At 40.0% G+C, this 20,859-nt stretch overlaps 1 protein-coding gene across 1 annotated transcript in view; it reads left to right on the top strand.

Moving 5' to 3' along the window:
* The first annotated feature begins 17,070 nt into the window (after positions 1-17,070).
* DEPTOR (DEP domain containing MTOR interacting protein) overlaps positions 17,071-20,859 on the top strand; it is a 161,359-nt gene continuing 157,570 nt past the window's right edge. The window contains exon 1 of the mRNA XM_004372975.3: positions 17,071-17,335. Coding sequence (XP_004373032.1) covers positions 17,214-17,335 — 122 coding nt within the window. The 5' untranslated portion in view covers positions 17,071-17,213. The remainder of the gene's footprint in view (positions 17,336-20,859) is intronic.

Genomic DNA, 20,859 nt, shown 5'->3' on the forward strand with positions numbered 1-20,859 from the left:
TGCTAAAGGGAAGGTTGGCTGTTCAGTCCACCCGGAGGCGATTCGAAAGAAAGGGCTGGCAATCTACTTCCAAAAACCAGCCATTGAAAACCCTATGGAGCACAGTTCTACTCTGACACTTATGGGGTCGCCATGAGTGGGAGTCATCTGGATAACAACTGAATGGAATACAGAGTTCTGCGAGAGAAGTTCATCAGTACACGCACATCATAACGTGGTGACCTCCTCCAGGGGTGGCTTACTCACTCATTTAGACTCTTGCCCTGAGACCTGAAGTTGTCTAGCAGCCTGGGAGGGATATTCCACATAAAAGGTGGCTACAAGTTTGTGTAAATCAGACCTTGGTTGAAGTAAGGGGATGGTTGGGGTGAGATTCAAAGGAAATGAGCAGGCATTTTCTTTCAACTCCAGTGAAAGTATTTGCAAATATAGTATGGCATTGCAGGGGCCTAGGTGGTGCTTCAGTTGGTGGTGGAGAAGTTGGTTCATATGACCTACCTCCTCATTAGCATTCTCTTTTTAAACACCTGAATGAGTAAGGAATATGGTGGCTTAATAATAGTGGGAATGGAGAGAAAATAGACAGGATTTGAGCAATAATTTGGAGACAGAATGGACATAGAATTGATTATGGAGATGAATTCCAAATGAAGACAGAACTGATAAGTCATGGAGGATAAAAGAAGGGAAAGAGTCAAGAATGAATTCTAGGTTTCTACGTTTCCCATCACTATAAAGTTGTAGGAAGGATAGAAATAGATTTGGGATTAGGGATGAGTTCTGTTTTAGGCATGTTGAAATTGAGATGCATTGGGAATGTACAGGTGAAAACATGCAGTAGTTTGCCTTGAAGTTGGATGTAGAAATTGGTGTTTAAAGAAAAGTTGGGCCAGGAGTTAAAATATAAAGCTTTTAAAGGAGAGTCAGTAATTGGAGGAGGAACTGGAATGTGTATTGTACTGCCTCCATGACAACTGTCTTCTTTGCCATGAGACCAAAAGAACTGGATGGTGCCTAACTATCATTAATGAACGTTTTGATCAACAATTCTATAGAAGAACCCTGATGAGGGAAAAACATGCAGCAGAATTTCAAATTCTCACAGAATCCAGACTTTCTGGAATTCATTGAGGTTGCATGACCCCCCAGAAACTATTGTCCTGAGATAATCTTTAAACCTTAAACAGAAACTATCCCCTGAAGTCATCTTTAAACCAAGCAATAGTTTAGCTTTATTAGTAAAGAATGTTTACTTTGAGCATTATGCTCTTTTAAGGAATTATTTATATGTGATCAAATAGACAACAACAGCTCGAAAAGTTAGATGAGAAGCTTAGGGGGCAGTAAGTATATGTTAAAGGTGGTGGAATAATTTGAAAAAGGATAGCAAGAACGGTGGCACAACTTAATGTAATCAACGTCACTGAGTGGTACATGTAGAAGTCATTGAATTGGTGTGTATACTTTCACCCACAATTATATATATATATAGATCTTTTAAATGCACATATATGGTCATTAAAAGAGCTCCTATGAATGAGATCACCCAGGGAGATGGTGATGTGTAACTAAGAAAACGGCTAAAGATGAAGCCTCATTAAACACCAACATTTGAGGTGGAGGCTTAGAAAAAAATATCACCCTAAGAAGAAAGAATTGCAAGCTGTGGAAGAAATAGAAGATAGTGTCCTGGAAATTGCATTAGCTTGTGTTTATATAAGATCACCTCAGAAAATGATGTTTGGATTTACAGCAAGGTTCATGTCACACATGAGAAATTCAATAGCTTGAATTTTAATATCTTTTAAATAAATTTTTAAAGTTTTCTAATAAAACAGTTGGAGTCCCTGTGTGGTGCAAATAGTTCATGCTCAGTAGCTAACCAAAAAATTGGAGGTTTCAGTTCGCTCAGAGATGCTGCGGAAGAAAGGCCTGGCGATGTACTTTCAAAAAATGAGCTACTGAAAACCCAGTGGAGCACAGTTCTACTCTGACACACATGGAGTCACCAGGAATCCAAATAGACTCAATGGTAACTGGTTAAAATCTGTTGCTGTGGAGTCAATTCCAATTCATAGCGACCCTATAAGACAGAGTAGAATTGCCCCATAGGGTTTCCTAGGCTGTAATCTTTTTTTTTTATTTTTAGTTTTTTTCCTAGGCTGTAAGCTTTAAGGAAGCAAACTGCTACATCTTTCTCCTTCGGAGCAGCTGGTGGGTTCGGACTGCTGACCTTGCCATTCGCAGCTGAGCAGTTAACTACTGGGCCACCAGCACTTAATTGGTTACCAAAAAAAAAAAAAAAATCCCAAACCCCTTGCCATTGAGTGGATTCCCACTCATAGCGACGCTATAAGACAGAGTAGAATTGCCCCATAGGGTTTCCAGGGGGCAGCTGGTGGATTAGAACCGCCAGCCTTTTGATTAGCAGCCATAGGTCTTAACCACTGCACAACCAAGGCTCCTGATTAACTGATTATAAAACAATCAGGATTTTCTCCACTAGATGGTAGTATTGCTCCATGTTTCACAAAACAGTCTCCTTGGCTCTTTGGTTCTCCACCAACAAAAGGAAAGAGAAAAAATATATTCAGTGTTTACTGGGTCAAGCACTGAACTGTGCCTGACATCTATGTTATCTCCTTTGACCCCTGAAATAATGTACATCATATTTTGGTATTTCTCTGTTCAAAAACCTCCAATGATTTCCTATCTCCCTCAGAATAAAACCAAAGTTTTTACTAAGTATAAGGCCTTTATACCATCTCCAATCTCTATAAGCACTTCCCATCCTCCACCCTTTGCTGTTCTTTAAACACACTGGACACATCCTATCTCAGGGGTCCTTTGTTGTTTAATAAACTTTAATGGGTAAGGCTGTTAAGGTTTACTTATCAATCAAGTAAAATAAATTGCATCCATTAAAGTGTACAATTTATGCATTTGGACAATGTACACAAGTGTGAAACTGCCACCACACCCAAGACCGAACCTTCCTATCACCCTCACACAGTTTGCTCACAACGCTGAGAAAAGAAAAGCTCAAATATTTACTTCTACTTACTTTGGGTTTATTTTATTCATCTTTTTCTAGCTTCTTATCAATGAATTTAGACTTTTTCTCTTTTCTAATATAAACGTTTAAAACTATGACGTTTCCTCTTAGCACTGCTTTTTTAGCTGCATCGTGCAAATTTTTTTTGTTTGTTTGTTTGTTTTAGTGCTTTAAATGAAAGTTTACCGTTCACATTACTTTCTCATACAAAAATTTATACACACACTGCTATGTGACCCTAGTTGCTCTCCCCATACTGTGACAACACACTCCTCCTTTCCACCCTGGATTTTCCGTGTCCATGCAACCAGCTCCTGACCGTCTCTGCCTTCTCATCTTGCCTCCAGACAGGAGCTGCCCATTAAGTCTCATGTATCTACCTGAGCTAAGAAGCACACTCTTCACGAGCATCATTTTATACCCCATAGTCCGGTCTAATCTTTGTCTGAAGAGCTGGCTTCGGGAATGGTTTTAGTTTTGGGCTAACAAGAGAGTCTGGGGGCCATGTCTTCTGGGGTTCCTCCAGTCTCAATCAGACCATTAAGTCTGGTCTTTTTACTAGAATATGAGTTCTGCACCCCACTTTTCTCCAGCTCCATCAAGGACTCTCTGTTGTGTTGCCTGTCAGGTCAGTCATTGGTGGTAGCCAGGCACCATCTAGTTCTTCTGGTCTCAGGCTGATGGAGTCTCTGGTTTATGTGGCCCTTTTGTCTCTTGGGCTAATATTTTCCTCGTGTCTTTGGTGTTCTTCGTTCTCCTTTACTCCAGGTGGGTTGGGACAAATTGATGCATCTTAGATGGCTGCTTGCTAGCTTTTAAGACTCCAGTCACCACTCACCAAAGTGGGTGCATCCTGCAAATTTTGATGTTACCTTTCATTATCACACAGTTCAAAAATATTTTCAGATTCTCTTTGCAATTACTTCTTGGAACCATGGATTATTTAGAAGTGGGCTGTTGAATTTCAAAATATTTGTTATTGCCTACATATTTTTATTGATTTTTAATTCTGTTATGGTTAGAGAACAGAGTCTCTATGATTTTAATCCTTTTAAATTTATTGAGACTTGTTATGGCCCAGCATATGGTCTTTCTTAATGAATTTAACAGTTTATTATTTGTTTTCTATTCTTTATTCTTTTTGGTTCTTTTTTTCCCATTTTCTGCCCCCTTGTGAATTGTATATTTTTTTTAGAATTTCATTGTAATTGATCTATTGGCTTTCTAGCTCTTCTTGTGTGTGTGTGTGTGCGTTTACTAGTTATTCTAGGAATCAAAATATACATGCTGGTGGTGCAGTGGTTAAGCGCTTGGCTACTAACTGAAAGGTAGGCAGTTCGAACCCACCAGCTGCTCTGTGGGAGAAAGATGTGGCAGTCTGTAAAGATTTGTAGCCTGTGAAACCCAATGGGGCAGTTCTCTTCTACCCTATAGGGTCCCTATGACTATGAGTTGGAATCAACTCTAGGGCAACTGGTTTAGTTTAGTTTAGTTTTGTTTTTTTTTTAGAGTTAATATTGTATCAGTTCATGTGTAATGTAGAGACTTTGCAGTTATATAGGTCTATTAAGATTGCCTTTCTATGTTTTATGATATAATTGTCATACATATTGCATCTGCAGACATTATAAACAGTGGTGTGCTGGTTAATGTTTAACAACTGGCTCTCAAAAAAAAGAAAGAAACACACTAACCAACTAACAAAAAAGCTCTAGCTTATAGTGTTTACTGATTTCCGTGGTGTAAATATTCTCACCGTGGCCGATTTCAAGTGACCACTGCAACTTTAATCAGTTCAAAAATTTCTCGAAAATTTAACAATTGGTTGTCATGAGCCAGTGCATGCCAACTTTAGCATATCACTGATTATAAACCCAACAGGCAATGTTATAGTTGTGCTTTAAACAATCATATGCATTTTACAGAAATTAAGAGGAAAAGAAATCTATATTTACCCAGGTATTTACCATTTGTTATGCTCTTCCTTTCTTCCTAAAGTTCTGAGTTTCCCTCTGGTATCATTTCCCTTCAGCATGAAGTACTTCCTTTTGCATTTCTTATACCGAAGGTTTCCTGACAACAAATTTTAATAGTGTTCTTTTATCTTAAAATATTTTCATTTCACTTCCAGTTTTGAAGGACATGTGCAGGAAATACAGAATTCTCTTTTGACAGCTTTATCTTTCAGCACTTTAAACAAATTCTTCCTCTATCTCTTGCTTCCATAGTTTCTGATGAGATGGATGGTTCCTCTACATGTGATGGGTTGTTTTTCTCAATCAACATTCAAGATTTTCTCTCTGTCTCACATAAACGAAAGCACTATTGAATCCTCAATAATTTTTTAGAGCATAAAGGTGTACTGAGACCAAAAATTTGAGAACTGCTGATTTACACAGAGTTAGGGTCCCCTAAGCATCCCTGGGTGGTGCAGATAGTTAAGTGCTAGACTACTACCTGAAAGATTGGCGGTTCAAATACAGTCAGGGGTAGCTGGTAAGAAAGGCCTGGTGATCTGCTTCTGAAAGATCACAGCCTTGAAAACCATATGGAGCAGTTCTACTCTGCACACACAAGGTCACCATGAGTTGGAATTTACTCAACAACAACTAAAAACAACAGGGTTCCTGTCTCATCTAGTGCTGCTATAACAGAAATACCCCAAGTGGATGGCTTTAACAAACAGAAGTTTATTCTCTCACAGTCTAGTAGGTTACAAGTCCGAATTCAGGGTGTCAGCTCCAGGGGAACGCTTTTTCTGTCGGCTCTGGCGGAAGGTCCGTGTCATTAATCTTCCCTCTGTCTGAGAGCTTCTGTGCACAGGAACCTCAGGTCCAAAAGATGTGCTCTGCTCCTGGCACTGCTTTCTTGGCGGTATGAGGTTCCCATGTGTCTCTGCTCGCTTCTCTCTTTTATATCTCAAAAAAGATTGGCTTAAGACGGTATCTAATCTTGTAGACCTCATCAGTATAACTGCTGCTAATCCATCTTATTACATCAGTGATTGAGTTTACAACACATAAGGAAATCACATCAGATTATAGGATGGTACACAATCATACAATACTGGGAATCATGACTCTGCTAAGTTGACAGATATTTTTGGGGGACACAATTTAATCCATGACAGTTCCCTAGGGGTGGAGTGGAGATAATTTCTAACGTGATGCCCATGGACTCTATTGCCTGTTTGATTTCTCACTCTGCCTCTTACTGGCTGTGTGGCCTTGGGAAAATTTACTTCACTCGTCTTTGCTTTGGCTTACTTTTATGTAAAAGTGTTGGTAATAACAGTCAATTAGGAGAAAAACAGAACACATTCTAAGCACTTAAAAAGGAGGATTTAATATGTAGGAAATTGTTTATATGTGGATGGAAGATCTGAGTAGTAAAAAAAAAGGGATAGTGAAGAAACTGAGAGAATAGCAACAGCCGGAAGCCTCAACCACCCCCAAACCAGAAAGACAAGGGAAGAGGCAGGGTTCCTGCAATTAAAACACCAGGATTATCCTGTGGGGACAGTTTGATGTCCAATGGCCTGTCACTATGGAGAGGCAGTCTAATGGCACTTTTATGACAGTAAGCTCTAAAGTCAGACAGGCTGGGCTCAAACCCAGGTTCCATCATTTACTCTACTATTGAAGAATTGCATAACCTCCTCTGTGCCTTAGTTTCTTCATCTGCAAAATGGGAAGAAAAATAGTGGCCAATTCTTTGAACATGGCCAGGCACATAGCAAGCATTCAGTAAATATAGGATATTATTATTCCATTTTAAAAAACTTCTCAACCTCATATAACTCAATTCCCCTCTTAAAAATAATAAATATTGTGTAATGCCCACTTTATTTTCCTGTACTTAAATTCATAGATGATACAGCCTATCTGTGTGCTAATTTTTTTTGAAAAAAATCAATATAATGCCCTAACTGGAATGTAAAGAAGGAAGAAAAAAAGGGAAATCATGTATCCCAAAATAATATGTATTTTCAAAATTTAAGCAACTATACCAGAAAACCTAATGAAATAGTCAGATGCTTGCAACTACTTACAACAAATAATTTTAGATGAAGAGAATTAAGACAATATTTAACTGACTATTGTCACCTCTTTTTTTATAGTTGTCATTTTAAAATTTGACTAAGTAATATATAGTCTTATATACACATCTGGAGCTGTGGTGGCACAGTGGGTAAGAGCTCGGCTGCTAACCATAAAGGTCGGCTGTTCGAATCCACCAGCTGCTGCTTGGAAACCCTATGGGGAAGTTCTACTCTGTCCTATAGGGTCGCTATGAGTCAAAATCACCTCGACGGCAACAGGTTTATATACACGTCCATAGAATCACAGTGCATGCAACAGCAAACAAATGTTGAATGAAAAAGATGTGCTATACTCATTGCATATATAACACACAAACGGCAAGGCTATCAATGAAGTAATTTTCTGCAATGATAAGCCTCTCTTGGGAAAGTTCTGAACAAAACAAAGTTTGATCTTCTCAATGTACACAGTAATGGCATTCAGGAAAATTCAATGTATATTCAAATCATGCAAAAAAATTTAAAAAAACTTTGTATTTCTGTATAAAACAGAATTAGGTCATAGGCTAAGATAATGACAAACAGGTTTTTCACTTAAATGAATATCCTACTGGATGAAAGAAAGATATTCAGGATTTGGGGTAATTGAATTCTTCTTTGTGAGGTACTGTTCCAAGCAAATGAGGGTATCCAGTATTCCTGTACCGTACCTACTAAGAGCCAGTAGCATCTCCAATCACTGTGGCAAACCACAACCCTACCCCAAATTTCCCTAAAAACTCTCTTGGGAATGGTGGCCCTTTCCCCATAGACACCCACCATTGTTTAGTGTCATTGCAAAAGAAATCTCTAGGTGGCAGCATATATCAAAATATTAAGCAAAGGGCTAGGGCTGCTAACCAAAATGTCGGCAGTTCAAATCTACCAGCCTCTCCTTGGAAACCCTATGGGGCAGTTCTACTCTGTCCTATAAGGTCGCTATGAGTCAGAATCTACTTGACGGCAATGGGTTTAGTTTGTTTTTTCTTACAGCATCAAGAACCACAGGGAACCAAGGTTTAGACCAAGACTCCTTGGGAGGTAAGCAGGCCTGTGATTGGAGGACAAGTAGACTTTGACTTTATTTGTAATGCTTCATTTCCATCATTACAAAAAAGGGACCCAAACATAACAAAAATGTTGAAAATGGGTCAGCTGCTGTGAATGACGGGTACATATTTTTATTTTTCTCTATCTCTACATTTATTTTTAAAAGGCAAGTCTCCGCTTCTTTTTTTTTTTTAATTGTGCTTTAGGTGAAAGTTTTCAGCTCAGGTTAATTTCTCATACAAAAATTTATATACATATTGGTATGTGACACTAGTTGCAATTCCTATAATGTGACAGCACACTCTCCCTTTCCACCCTGGGTTTTCCGTTTCCATTCAACCAGCTCTTGTCCCTTTCTGCCTTCTCATCCTGCCTCTGGACAGGAGCCACCCGTTTAGTCTCGTATATCTGCTTGAACTAAGAAGCACAGTCTTCACAAGTATTATTTTATGTTTTATAGTCTAGTCTATCTTTGTCTGAAGAGTTGGCGTCGGAAATGGTTTTAGTTCTGAGTTAACAGAGAGTCCGGGGGCCATGTCTTCAAGGGTTCCTCCAGTTTCAGTCAGACCATTAACTCTGGTCTTTTTATGTGAGTTCGAGTTCTGCACCCCACTTTTCTCCTGCTCCGTTAGGGACTCTTTGTTGTGTTCTCTGTCAGGGCGGTCATTGGTACAAGGCTCCTCCTTAAAGGATCTCTCAACAAAAATATTTAGACAGGATGTTGTTAAACCACAAATCTTCTGCCATTGACAGAGAATAAAAATTATGACAGAGGGAGATACAGGACTACCATTAATGGTAATGACAATGTAAATCCTCTGATACCAGGAGAACTCGTAAGAGGGTACAAACTGCTTGGGAGATTCCAGGAAAATATCACAGAGAAAGTGGGATTTGAGTCAGTATCAAGATCAGGTTGGAATCCACTTGACAGCAAAGGGTTTGTTTTTGGTTACATAGGCAAGATTGATTAAATCAACACCTCCACCCAGAGATCAGCCGTTATCCCAAAATGAGTCATTCTGGGCTGGCCATCCCCAACTCAAGAGTAATCTGATTAGCAAAACCTGTTAGGTAAATGTAATCTGGAGGCCTCATCAAAGACACTTCAATCACTGGGGCAATTCCAAGATTTTAGAGTTTATCTCTCAGGAATCACGAACAAAGAGCGAATTCTGTATCTCACAGTTATTAAGCTTCATAGTTGACAATATTCTTTCACAGGTTTTACTGATTGAAGTTCATCTTCTCACATTGCTGCCCACCCTTAGAAAGATTTAACTACACCAGCCATTGCCTGTGATAGATTTAATTACAGAAATTGAGAGAAATCACTTAGAAACATTTAGAGCAAGTTGACAGTATTTTTCTATCGATCTTAACAATAAAAAATTGGACTTGATTTTGTTTGTCATTTTATTTTATTTTTATTGTATTTTACAAAAGCATCAGTCTTCAATGGATTGAAAATACACGCATTCAAACACACAACTGGTTCTTCCCCGTGGAAAGTTTGAGAAGCACTGGCCCCAGAGCACCAAAACAGCCCTAAGGCATGAGGGAGGGGAGTGGAGTGACCTGGAGAAGTTTCACACTTAATAGGCTGCACCTGTTACAGTGCTTATTAAATTTTATGTGATCCTCCCAACAACCCAGTGGGATAGGTGATTTGATCTTTCTTTTACAAAAGAGGACAGGAAATTCAGAGATGATGAACTTGCCAAAGTGGAGCCAGGAATCAAACAGAGTTCTGCTGGATTCCTCGGACTTTCAAATATCTTCACGGCCACATCAGCAGACCTCTCTCTTCAACTCCTCTCCATAGATCAGTTTGCTACAGGGCTCATGGTCCCAGGCGTGGGTGCCCACTGTTGGGAAAAAGTTACTAGAAAAAAAATCTACTCCCAATCCAGAAAATCCCTCTACAAAAATAGAAGAGAAAGAAAAATTTTACTATTGAATAAGCATCAAACCAGGATGTGATGCATCACAGGCAATTCGCTAAAGAGACTGCAAAGAGAGAAAGCTTATCCTCTATATAGCTGAGTGGATATAACTCATTACATGCATGTTTAAGATAAAATTGCTATTTTCCAGTATCTTTATGGCAGGATACCTGAAGTTATGCTAATCTCCTTCCAGGAAACAGGTCTTAGTTATCTAGGCCTGCTATAACAGAAATACCACAAGTGGATGGCTTTAAAAAACAGAAATTCATTCTCTCACAGTCTAGGAGGCTAGAAGTCTGAACTCAGGGTGTCAGCTCCAGGAGAAGGCTTTCTGTCTCTGTTGGCTCTGGGAGAAGGCCCTTGTCATCAATCTTCCCCTGGACTAGGAGCTTCTCAGCACAGGGACCCTGGGTCTAAAGGACACTTACACTTCTGGCTCTCCTTGCTTGGTTGTAATGAGGTCCCCACATCTCTCTGCTTGCTTCTCTCTTTTATATCTCAAAAGAGATTGACCGAAGACATAATGTAATCTTGTAGATTGAGTCCTGCCTCATTAACATAACTCATCATAGAGGCAGGATTTACAACACATAGGAAAATCTCATCAGATGACAAAATGGTGGACAATCACAGAACACTGGGAATCATGGCCGAGCCAAGTTGATACACATTTTTGGGGGACACAATTTAATCCATAACAGTAGGGAAGGATCACCGGAAGTTACATTTCAAAGAAGTAGCTGCCAAATCTTTGAGAAGACCTTTGGATTTACATACTCTTCAAAGAAACAAAGGAAGAATTTACAATTACAGGTTATCTAAAGTGAATTCTGAAAGAACAGAGGAGGAGGGAAGACTCTTCCATTATTCTTAACCAGGAGAATCAAAACCTCATATTTTCAATTTGTACTTTTCATTACTTCTTCCTTTCACTGTAGCTAGTATACGTTCAAAAGCAAGTTTCAGAGTCTCTTCTGACATCCGTTTTGGTCTTTTCTTTCTTTCCTGTCTTTTTAATGACCTTTTCCTTTCTTCATGTATTATGTCCTTGATGTCATCCCACAACTCGTCTGGTCTTCAGTCATTAGTGTTAAATGCATCAAATCTATTCTTGAGATGGTCTGTAAATTCAGGTGGGATATACTCAAGGTCGTACTCTGTCTCTCATGGACTTGTGTTAATTTTCTTCTGCTTCACCTTGAACTTCCATATGAGCAATTGATGGTCTGTTCCACAGTCAGCCCCTGGCCTTGTTCTGACTGATGACACAGAACTTCTTCATCATCTTTTTCCACAGATGTGGTAGATTTGATTCCTGTGTATTCCATTCGGCAAGGTCCACGTGTGTAGACATTGTTTATGTTGTTGAGAAAAAGGTATTTCCAATGAGTGTGTCATTGGTCTTGCAAAATTCTTTCATATGATCGATCACTAGAGTCATTTCTAACACCAAGGACGTATTTTCCAACTACTGATTCTTCTTGTTTCCAACTTTCACATTCTAATCACCAGTAATTATCAATGCATCTTGATTGCATGTTTAATCAATTTCAGACTGCAGAAGTTGGTAAAAATCTTCAATTTCTTTATCTTTGGCATAAGTGGTTGGTGTTAAAAATCAAAGATGTCACCTTTTAGACTAATGTATGCCTGACCCAAGCCATGGTATTTTCAGTCGCATCATATGTATGTGAAAGCTGGACAACGAATAAGGAAGACCAAAGAAGAATTGATGCATTTGAATTATGGTGTCGGCAAAAGATCATTGACTGTATTATGGACTGCCAAAAGAATGAACAAATCTGTCTTGGAAGAAGCACAGCCAGAATGCTCCTTAGAAGCAAGGATGGTATGACTTCATGTCATTTACTTTGGATGGGTGATCAGGAGGAACCAGTCCCTGGAGAAGGACAGCATGCTTGGTAGAGAGTCAGAGAAAAAGAGGAAGACCTTCCATGAGATGGACTGACACAGTGACTGCAACAATGGGCTTAACTATAGCAGTGATTGTGAGGATGGCACAAAACTGGGCAGTGTTTCCTTCTGTTGTATGTAGGGTCACTATGAGTCAGAATTGACTCAATGGAACCTAACAACAACAACTTTTCCTTACAACACATGTCCTCAGAAGATAGTTTACCAATCTTTCCCTAAGTTAGTAAAGAGGAACTGGTCTGTCCTTTAACCCAGTGGAGCAGGTGTGTCTCAATTATGTCAAAAGAAAGGTTAAAACAACAAAACTAGTTCCCTCATTTCCCGTTCACATCTACACAAAAAACGCTACTTTCTTCTCCAAAAGCAAGAAAAACAAATCATGCTCTCTATTGTTGAAGTGGTATCAAGTGTTTTCCTGCATTGAATTGTTCCCTTTATGCAGAGGTTAAGGTGTTTATTATCAAAAACTTATATATTTCTGTTACTGACATGAATCTTAGAAAATCGCTCATGTATACAAATTATACATATGCTAATATGTGTTAGTATACTGTATACAATGTGGTCTGCATAACTAAGGTTCAAGGGCTGCCTAACATTGTATACATATGTTAATAGTTTCAAAGAAAAGGCAGTAGCACCCCCAATCACTATGACAAAGAAACTATTAAATAAGTATTTTGCAAGACAGAATTTTCATTTCAGATTTTTAAAAAATTTTATTATTCCTTAGGTGAAAGTTTACAGTGCAAATTAATTTCTCAAACATTTATACACAAATTGTTTTGGGACATTGGTTGCAGTTCCCGCAATGTGTCAGCACTTTTCCACCCCAGGTTCCCCGTGTCCATTCATCTAGTTTTCCTGTCCTTTCCTGGCTTCCTGTCTTTGCTTTCGGGCAGGTGTTGTCCATTTGTTCACGTACACTTGAATGAACTAAGAAGCACGTTCCTCACATGTGTTATTGTTTTATAGGCCTGTCTAATCTTTGGCTGAAAGGTGGACTTCGGGAGTGGCTTCACTTCTGAGTTAGCATGGTGTCTGGGGGTCATAGTCTCAGGGGTTCCTCCAGTCTCTGTCAGACCAGTAAGCCTGGTCTTTGTGAATTTGAATTTTGTTCTCCATTTTTCTCCCACTCTGCCTGAGACCCTCTGTTATGATCTCTATCAGAGCAGTCGGTGCTGGTAGCCGGGCAGCATCTAGTTTTTCTGGGCCCAGTCTGGTGGAGGCTGTGGTTCACGTGGTCAGTTAGTCCTTTGGACTAATATTTTCCTTATGTCTTTGGTTTTCTTCATTCTTCTTTGCTCCAGACAGGATAGGACCAATAGATGTATCTTGCATGGCTGCTCACGAGCTTTTAATACCCCATATGCTACTCACCAAAGTAGGATGTAGAACATTTTCTTTATGAACTATGTTTTGCCAATTGACGTAGACATCCCCTAAGACTGTGGTCCCCAGCCCTCTTATTTCAGATTTTAAGAAAGCAAACTAAATTAAAATGAAAACATGACTAGACACAAGGTGAAAAAAAAAATCACAATAGTGTTATGATTTACAATATGTAGGTAGCGCTTTTGGATAAAACAAAGTGTTGTTTACATAACAGATGATTAGAAACGAGTAACAATTTGATTTTTTTTTTTTTTTTTTCCATTCTACACTTTCAAAGGAGCCCTAGAGGCACAGTGTCTAAGAAAAAGCTCAGCTGCTAACCAAAAGGTCAGCAGTTTGAATCCACCAGGTGCTCCTTGGAATCCCTATGGGGCAGTTCTACTATGTCCTACAGGGTCACTTTCAAAAAGCTTAAAACCATTAAATCCAAAAGAGATTTGGTGCGGTCAGACCTACTCTTCTTTTTGCCTAATTTTGAAGTTCAATTAATAAGTATACAAATTAATTAGAGATAATTTTAGAAAAAGTATCTTGCCTAGCAACAAAAACTCATAATTGAAAGTATTCTGGCAAGAATTTCTTCTTGACAGTAAGAAGAAATGATATTAAAGCAGTAATAATATTAAAGAGAATAACTATTGAGCACATGTTATGTAAATGGAAATTTTACATAATATTATTTCATTTAAATCTCACAACATCCCTATAAAGTAGGAATTATAATTACTGTTATACCCATCGGAAACTGAGGCCCAGAGAAGTTAAGCAACTTGTATAAATTTGGAAAATTAGTAAATGACAGAATCAGGCTAGAAACTTTAAGTTTGAATACGAAGCCCATGCAAACTATTGATAGTCTACCTGATAATCACAGGATTAGAATATATATTGTTGAATAGGAAAATTAATAACAGACATCTTTCTTTGATTTTAAGGTTTTTCTTATCCACAAAACCAAATATTAACCATAAAAAGCCTAACCCAACTGCAAAAGCCTGCCAGAAGCTGCTCTATAGCGTTGTAAATTTGTCTTATCCTGCTAGGAAAGTTATCAAACAGTTGCCTCCTAATTTAAATCTCAGAAAAACCCCATGGCTGCAGGTGGGTGGAGGGCCAAATTATTAGCAGCCAGGCCAGAAATAAACTGCTATCAGCTGATCGCAGTAAAGGGGGAAGGCAGAGTTCAGTCAATCATGTTAACATGAGCCAATGGTTGATTATTCATAGTTCGCCCTCTTCTTTATAAGTCCCATTGTACCTAGCTTCTTTGAGCTATTTGCTTTTTCAGGAATCAACATGGCCTCCCTGTATGCATATTGAATAACTGCTCAGAATAAATCTTATGTTCAAATGCTGGTGAGTTTTGATTATTTTTAACTATATATACATATTTAATTTCTTTTCTTTTTTGTTTTTGAGAATATACACAGAACAGTCACCAATTCAACAGTTTCTGCATGTACAATTCAGTGACATTGATTACATTCTTCAAGTTGTGCAAAGATTATCACTCTCCTTTGCCGAATTGGCCCTTCCCATTAACATAAACTCACTGCCCCTTAAGTTTTCTATCTGTTCTTCTGAGTTATCAATTTGATCCCAGCTGGATAGTTCTTAAAAGAGCACAATGCTAAAGGCAGACATTCTTCACTAATTAAGTTAAACTCTTGTTTGGTTTAAAGAAGACTTCAGGGGATATTTTTGGTTAAAAGTTTAAAGATTGTCTCAGGGCAATTGTTTAGCAACAAACAGCTATTAATCTCATTAACTCTGGTAACTCTGCCTGTGTTAAATGATTTTTATAGTTTATATAGAGGGAAGATTTTAGAATCACATTCACCTGGAAATATGTCTCCTCTGGTTTGGATGTCCACACTGGTATATTTAAAAAGTCTAAAAATTTAGATAATTTCTTTTGGTGGAAGAGCTGCCTAGTATCTGTTGCTGGATATATGAGGGAGTAGGAAACTTGCTGTTTTTTCTGCAGTGTGGTTGAGCATGGCATTGGGAGTCTGCAGAACAAGGGCTGCCTAACTGACTTTTTAGGTGTGAAATTTAGGGCAAATTCCTCATCTGTAAATTGCACATAATAATGCCTTCTTAGTGTTTTTGTGAGGACAAATTAATAGAAATAAAGTGCTTAGCATTATATAAAGCACAGAATACATGCTCAACAAATGACTACAAATTTTAAGTTAGTTTTAAGGAACAGTCTCATAGAGTGTTGGAAAAGGCCACTGTGATCTTTAAAAACACAACAAAACAAAAACCCAACAAACAGAACAATGAAGTAAGTCTTGGTATAAATACTCTTGGGTGGCAGAATTGCTCTAAAATATACTGAGAAGGGAATTGGCTTTCAATGTTCCTCTCATTTTCATTCTTATTCTGTAAGTTCCACTACATAGCTGCAATTGAGAAGTTATGTCTTTTAAGATAGTATTAATTAAAAAAAAAAAAAGCTTCTCATTTACCTATTCTAAGTGTGCACAGAACTGGTATATAGTACATCCAAAAACTATTCCAAGCTGTTTTAAAAAGTCAGTGCACAGATATTCCTTTACTACCAAAAAAAAACCCACTGCCATCAGCATTACTCTGTCTTTCTGCAGACCAGGCTCTGACTGCATGGGACGAATAACAGAACATTTATTTGGTAGTAGTCAAAATTCTTTTCACATTCTTCATTTGATCCCTGTGAGGTAGAAAATGCAACCACAGCCCTATTTTAAGAGCCAGTTTTAAGAACACAACCTGGAAGCCAGAATGATCTGGGTTTGATCCTTACTTTTTGCACTTATTACCTGTTCCCAGACAAGAGACCTCACCTTGGTAAACTGCCTTCCTGACAAGGCGCATTTTATGGTTGTTGTGAGAACTAATTGCGCAGTGGTTAAGGGCTCAGCTGCTAAGCAAAAGGTCAGCAGTTGAAATCCACCAGCTGTTCCTTGGAAACCCTGTGGGGCACTTCTACTCTGTCCTACACGGTCCTATGAGTTGGAATCGACTGACAGCAACGGGTTTGGTTTGGTTTTTTTGGTGAGACCTAAGCAAAGTAAAAAGGTATCTGAAACATCTGTAACGCAGATGTCGGTGATAGCCACATTTTGCAAAGGATGAAACTGTGGAGTAAGCACATTGAGGTAGATAATTACAAGACAGGAGCTGAATCCCACATTTTGTCTGATTTCCAGACAGGCATTCTTTCTTAACTACACCATAAGGTTAGTAGTCTTTGATGAGAGGAATCTTCAATTCTTCTATGACCTGCAATGACATGCATATCCTTAATTGTCCACTATTAGGCTATCTTGTCATTATTTTTACTCTTTGGCAGTTTGGGCCATGGAAGATATAACAAAAATACCTTCACACTTGTCTAATAAGCTTCCATCCTGTCCCTAAGGCCCCACAGTATAAGCTTCGTAGGTAAAGGAAGAGGCGCTCTCCCAACCCAACCTCCGTCAACACAAGCAGCGTTAAACCAGCGCCCCGCCCAGATGTTTTTATTTTCTTCCCTTGGCTCCACCCACCGATACGCGAGGCTTTGGTCACGCCCCTAAGCCGGAGCTCTGGCAACCTAGCGCCTCAGCCTGGCTACAGGGATTCCCTCTCCAACCAATCCCATCTGAGCAACGGCTCTGCCCCTAACAAAGATGGCGCGGGAGGCCGCTGTGAGGGCAGGCTGAGCAGTACGCCCGAACCCGCGGCGGACAGCGAAGGCAGTGGTAGCAGCGCGGCCCCAACCATGGAGGAGGGCGGCAGCACTGACAGCGGTGGCAGCGACAGCAGCACCAGCGGGAGTGGCGGAGCGCAGCAAAGGGAATTGGAGCGCATGGCTGAGGTCTTGGTCACTGGGGAGCAGCTACGGTAAGGAGAAGGCAGAACCGGTGGGCTCGCGGCAGCACCGCCAGCCCGTGCCACAGCAGCCCCGCGCGCACGCGCGCCGGGGCTCGCGGCTCGCAACTGGCGTGGGGCTCCCGAGCGGCCGCGGGTGCATGGATCACCCGCGCTGCGCCTTTGCCCTGATGCTGCAGCCCCGCGTTTTGCGGGGTTGCGCCTGGCGCGGGGCTCTCGGGCGGACGCGGGCGCGAAAGTGGAGCGCGCTGCGCCCCTGCCCAGCTGCTGCAGTCCCGCGCTCCGCGGACTCGCTACCAGCCACCGCGTGCGCTCCAGCTTCCCAGCCCCTAGACGCTGACAGGCCTCCCGGCTGACAGCCCGCTCCTGGTCCGTTCAGAGAATAGGAGGGGTCGGTGTGGAGCCCCGAGGTGCCCCTTTATTCCTAGACGAAAAGAGCCAGCATTCACTTAGCTTTTTCTTTAGGCTGGCACTCTTCTGAGCCCTCAGCTTTTTCATCTGTAAAATGGGCATGATTACTTCGCCTCCCTTGAAGCGTTGTTGGGGCTAAACTGAGGGAATATTTCTGCAAGATTGTCCCTACCACTTACTTGGCACATCGTCATCAGTCATAATTTGGGTCCGCAAGGGGGCGTGGAGGCACCTTGTTGAACTGTCCCACTGCTGTGCCAAGTTACCCAGCGCGCACGTTTTGGGCAGCGGAGTCCGTCGGCCCCCGGCGACCGCAGGAATCAGCACTTGCCAGATCTCGGGCGCGGGGAACAGGCAGTGTCCCCCGGGCCCCGTCTCGTCGTTCCCATCCATTCTCAGTTCTTCTTGGGTTTATGTTCTAGAATTGGTCTGACCAGTTCGGTAGTTGCTCGTCGTGTGCTCATAAATCAGTTTGCTTGGGAAAAAAAAAATCTGGCTCTGCCACGTTTGGACCACAATTTGCGTGCCGGCCCCTGGTCCTGCCGGAACGACGTGCGCCCCTGTTTCTTCTAGTTCTTGACCCGAATTGACCCGGCTCGTTTTGCTTTCTGAATGTTGCGTTTCGAGGACCTAAAGTAGAGGAAAACTTGTAAAGGTCCCCAAAGGTTCGGTAACCACGCTACTTGCAGCACTTAGGTTGAGAAAGTAAATATTGGAAATCAGAATTGAATTTAATGTTACAAAAGGCAAATTGCATATTTCTATTATTTGTTGATTTTTTTAAAAGCATAGTCAGTTTTAAAGGAAATAAAACTTTCCTTCATCAAGAGTATTCTGTAATTGAAAACAAAATTAAGCTTTTCTGATTTAATCTGAAACACTTTTTTTTTTTTTTTTTAAATTTAACTGTATTTTTGATGCAAATGTATACAGCAGAACCCTTTCCCAGTTTCTGGACATAATGGTCAGTGACATGGGTTACATTTTCATGTCGTGTCAACATTTTCCTGAACTGTGTTATAGTTGTTTCTCTTCCATTACAGTACTTCGTCTCCCTGCCCCCAACCTTCTCAGCTATGCTTTAAAATTAGCTGTCGACCCTTTGATTTTATATAGATAATTAAAAAAAAAAAAAAAGAAAGAAAGAAACACAATTCTCAAGGGTGATAATCTTTTATTCTTTGGGCTATACCTTTACTTAGTTTAAAGGTGACTTCAGGAGATAGTTTCAATTCAAGGTTTGAAGAACTTAGGGTCATAGTCTTGGGGATGCCTCCAGCCTGAATAAGTTCAGTAAGTCTGAATTCTTTAAGAATTTGAAGTTCTATCCCACATTTTTCTCCTTTTTTTTTTTTTTTTTTTTAAGAATCAGGATTCATCTAATTGTGTTCCTGATCAGAATGCTCAGTAGTGGTATCCGGGCACCATCTAGTTCTTCTGGTCAATCTGAAATATTTTTTAATAGTTTAATTTATTTGGTCCTCACTATTATAAAGTCTTTTTTAAAGCCCTCATATGGGTGGGGTTACCTACTTTTCATTTCCTTTACAAACGCTAAATTGTGTGATGGCTCTCTTTGTCCAGAAAGCACTTTCTCCCTCAAGATAAAACTTAAGGGCCCCTTCCTCAAGGTCCGTTTAAGCTAGCCTAAATCCCTCCATCTTTGCCACTTACTGGCATGGGACCTTAGACAAGTTACTTAACTAAGAGTGATGGGTAATAATGAAACTTAACTCATAGTGTTAGTATGAGGATTAGGTTGGCCCTACAAGAGTGGTTGGTGTGTAGTAAGCACCATGTCATCGTTAGCTATTGTAGCTCTGTGACCTTGGACAAGTTCATTCACCTCTCTGAGCTTCTGTTTCTTTATCTATAAAATGGCACTGAAGAGAAGTACTTCATGGAGTTGTTGTGAGAATTTGTCCCGGGGCATGATGTGTTAGTGAGCCTTCAATAAATGGTTGCTGGAATTAATTTACTATTTATTTCTGTGTGTCACTACATGTGACTTCCAGCACAGCAAGTTTTGGCTGGAAGGATTGGGTGGTGGTTAAGAGCACAGGGTATGGAATCCAGCTGACTGGGGTCTTATTCTGTCACTACCATTTATTAGCTCTGGGATTTTGGGACATTTACATAACTTTTCTGTGCCCAGTTTCCTTTTCTATAAAAAGGGGGTTTTACTGACCCCTCTCTTGCAGAAGTTTTGTGAGGACTAAATAAGGTGCTACATGTAAAAGGACTCATAAAGGTTATTTAATTTCATTTTAGAAATTTTGAATCATTACTCTTTATATCTCAACCATCTTAGCACTGTGCCTAGCACATAGTAATTAAAGCTAAACCCAAGAAGAATCCCTGAAAGTATGACCCTGATATCAATATCTGTAAGTATTTGAAGGTATATCATATTTAATTCAGTATACTACCTATATTCAATTGACTATGCAAAGACATTCAAATGTGTGGATCATAACAAACTATGGATAACATTGAGAAGAATCGGAGTACCAGAACACTTAATTGTGCTCTTGCAGAACCTGTACATAGACAAAGAGGCAATCATTTGGACAGAGCAAGGGGGCAATGCATGGTTTAAAATTAGGAAAAGTGTGCTTCAGAATTGTATCCTTTCACCATACTTATTCAATCTGTGGAGCCCTGGTGGTGCAGTGGTTAAGAGCTCAGCTGCTAACCAAAAGATTGGCAGTTAGAATCCACCAGCTGCTCCTTGGAAACCCTATAGGGCAGTTCTACTCTGTCCTATAGCGTCACTATGAGTTAGAATCGACTCTGTGGCAGTGGGTTTTTTTTGTTTGTTTTATTCAAATCTGAATGCTAAGCAAATAATCCGAGAAGCTGGACTATATGAAGAAGATTGTGGCATCAGGATCGGAGAAAGACTTATTAAAAACCTATGTTGTACAGATGACACAGCCTTGCTTGCTAAAAGTGAAGAGGACTTGAAGCAGTTACTGATGAAGATTAGAGAGTACAGCCTTCAGTATGGATTACACCTCAACATAAAGGAAACAAAAATCCTCACAACTGGACCAATAAGCAACATCATGATAAATGGAGAAAAGATTGAAGTTGTCAAGGATTTCGTTTTACTTGGCTCTGTA

The sequence above is a fragment of the Trichechus manatus genome, unplaced genomic scaffold (genome assembly GCF_000243295.1).
Source record: "Trichechus manatus latirostris isolate Lorelei unplaced genomic scaffold, TriManLat1.0 scaffold00022, whole genome shotgun sequence".
Taxonomy (NCBI): Eukaryota; Metazoa; Chordata; class Mammalia; order Sirenia; family Trichechidae; genus Trichechus; species Trichechus manatus.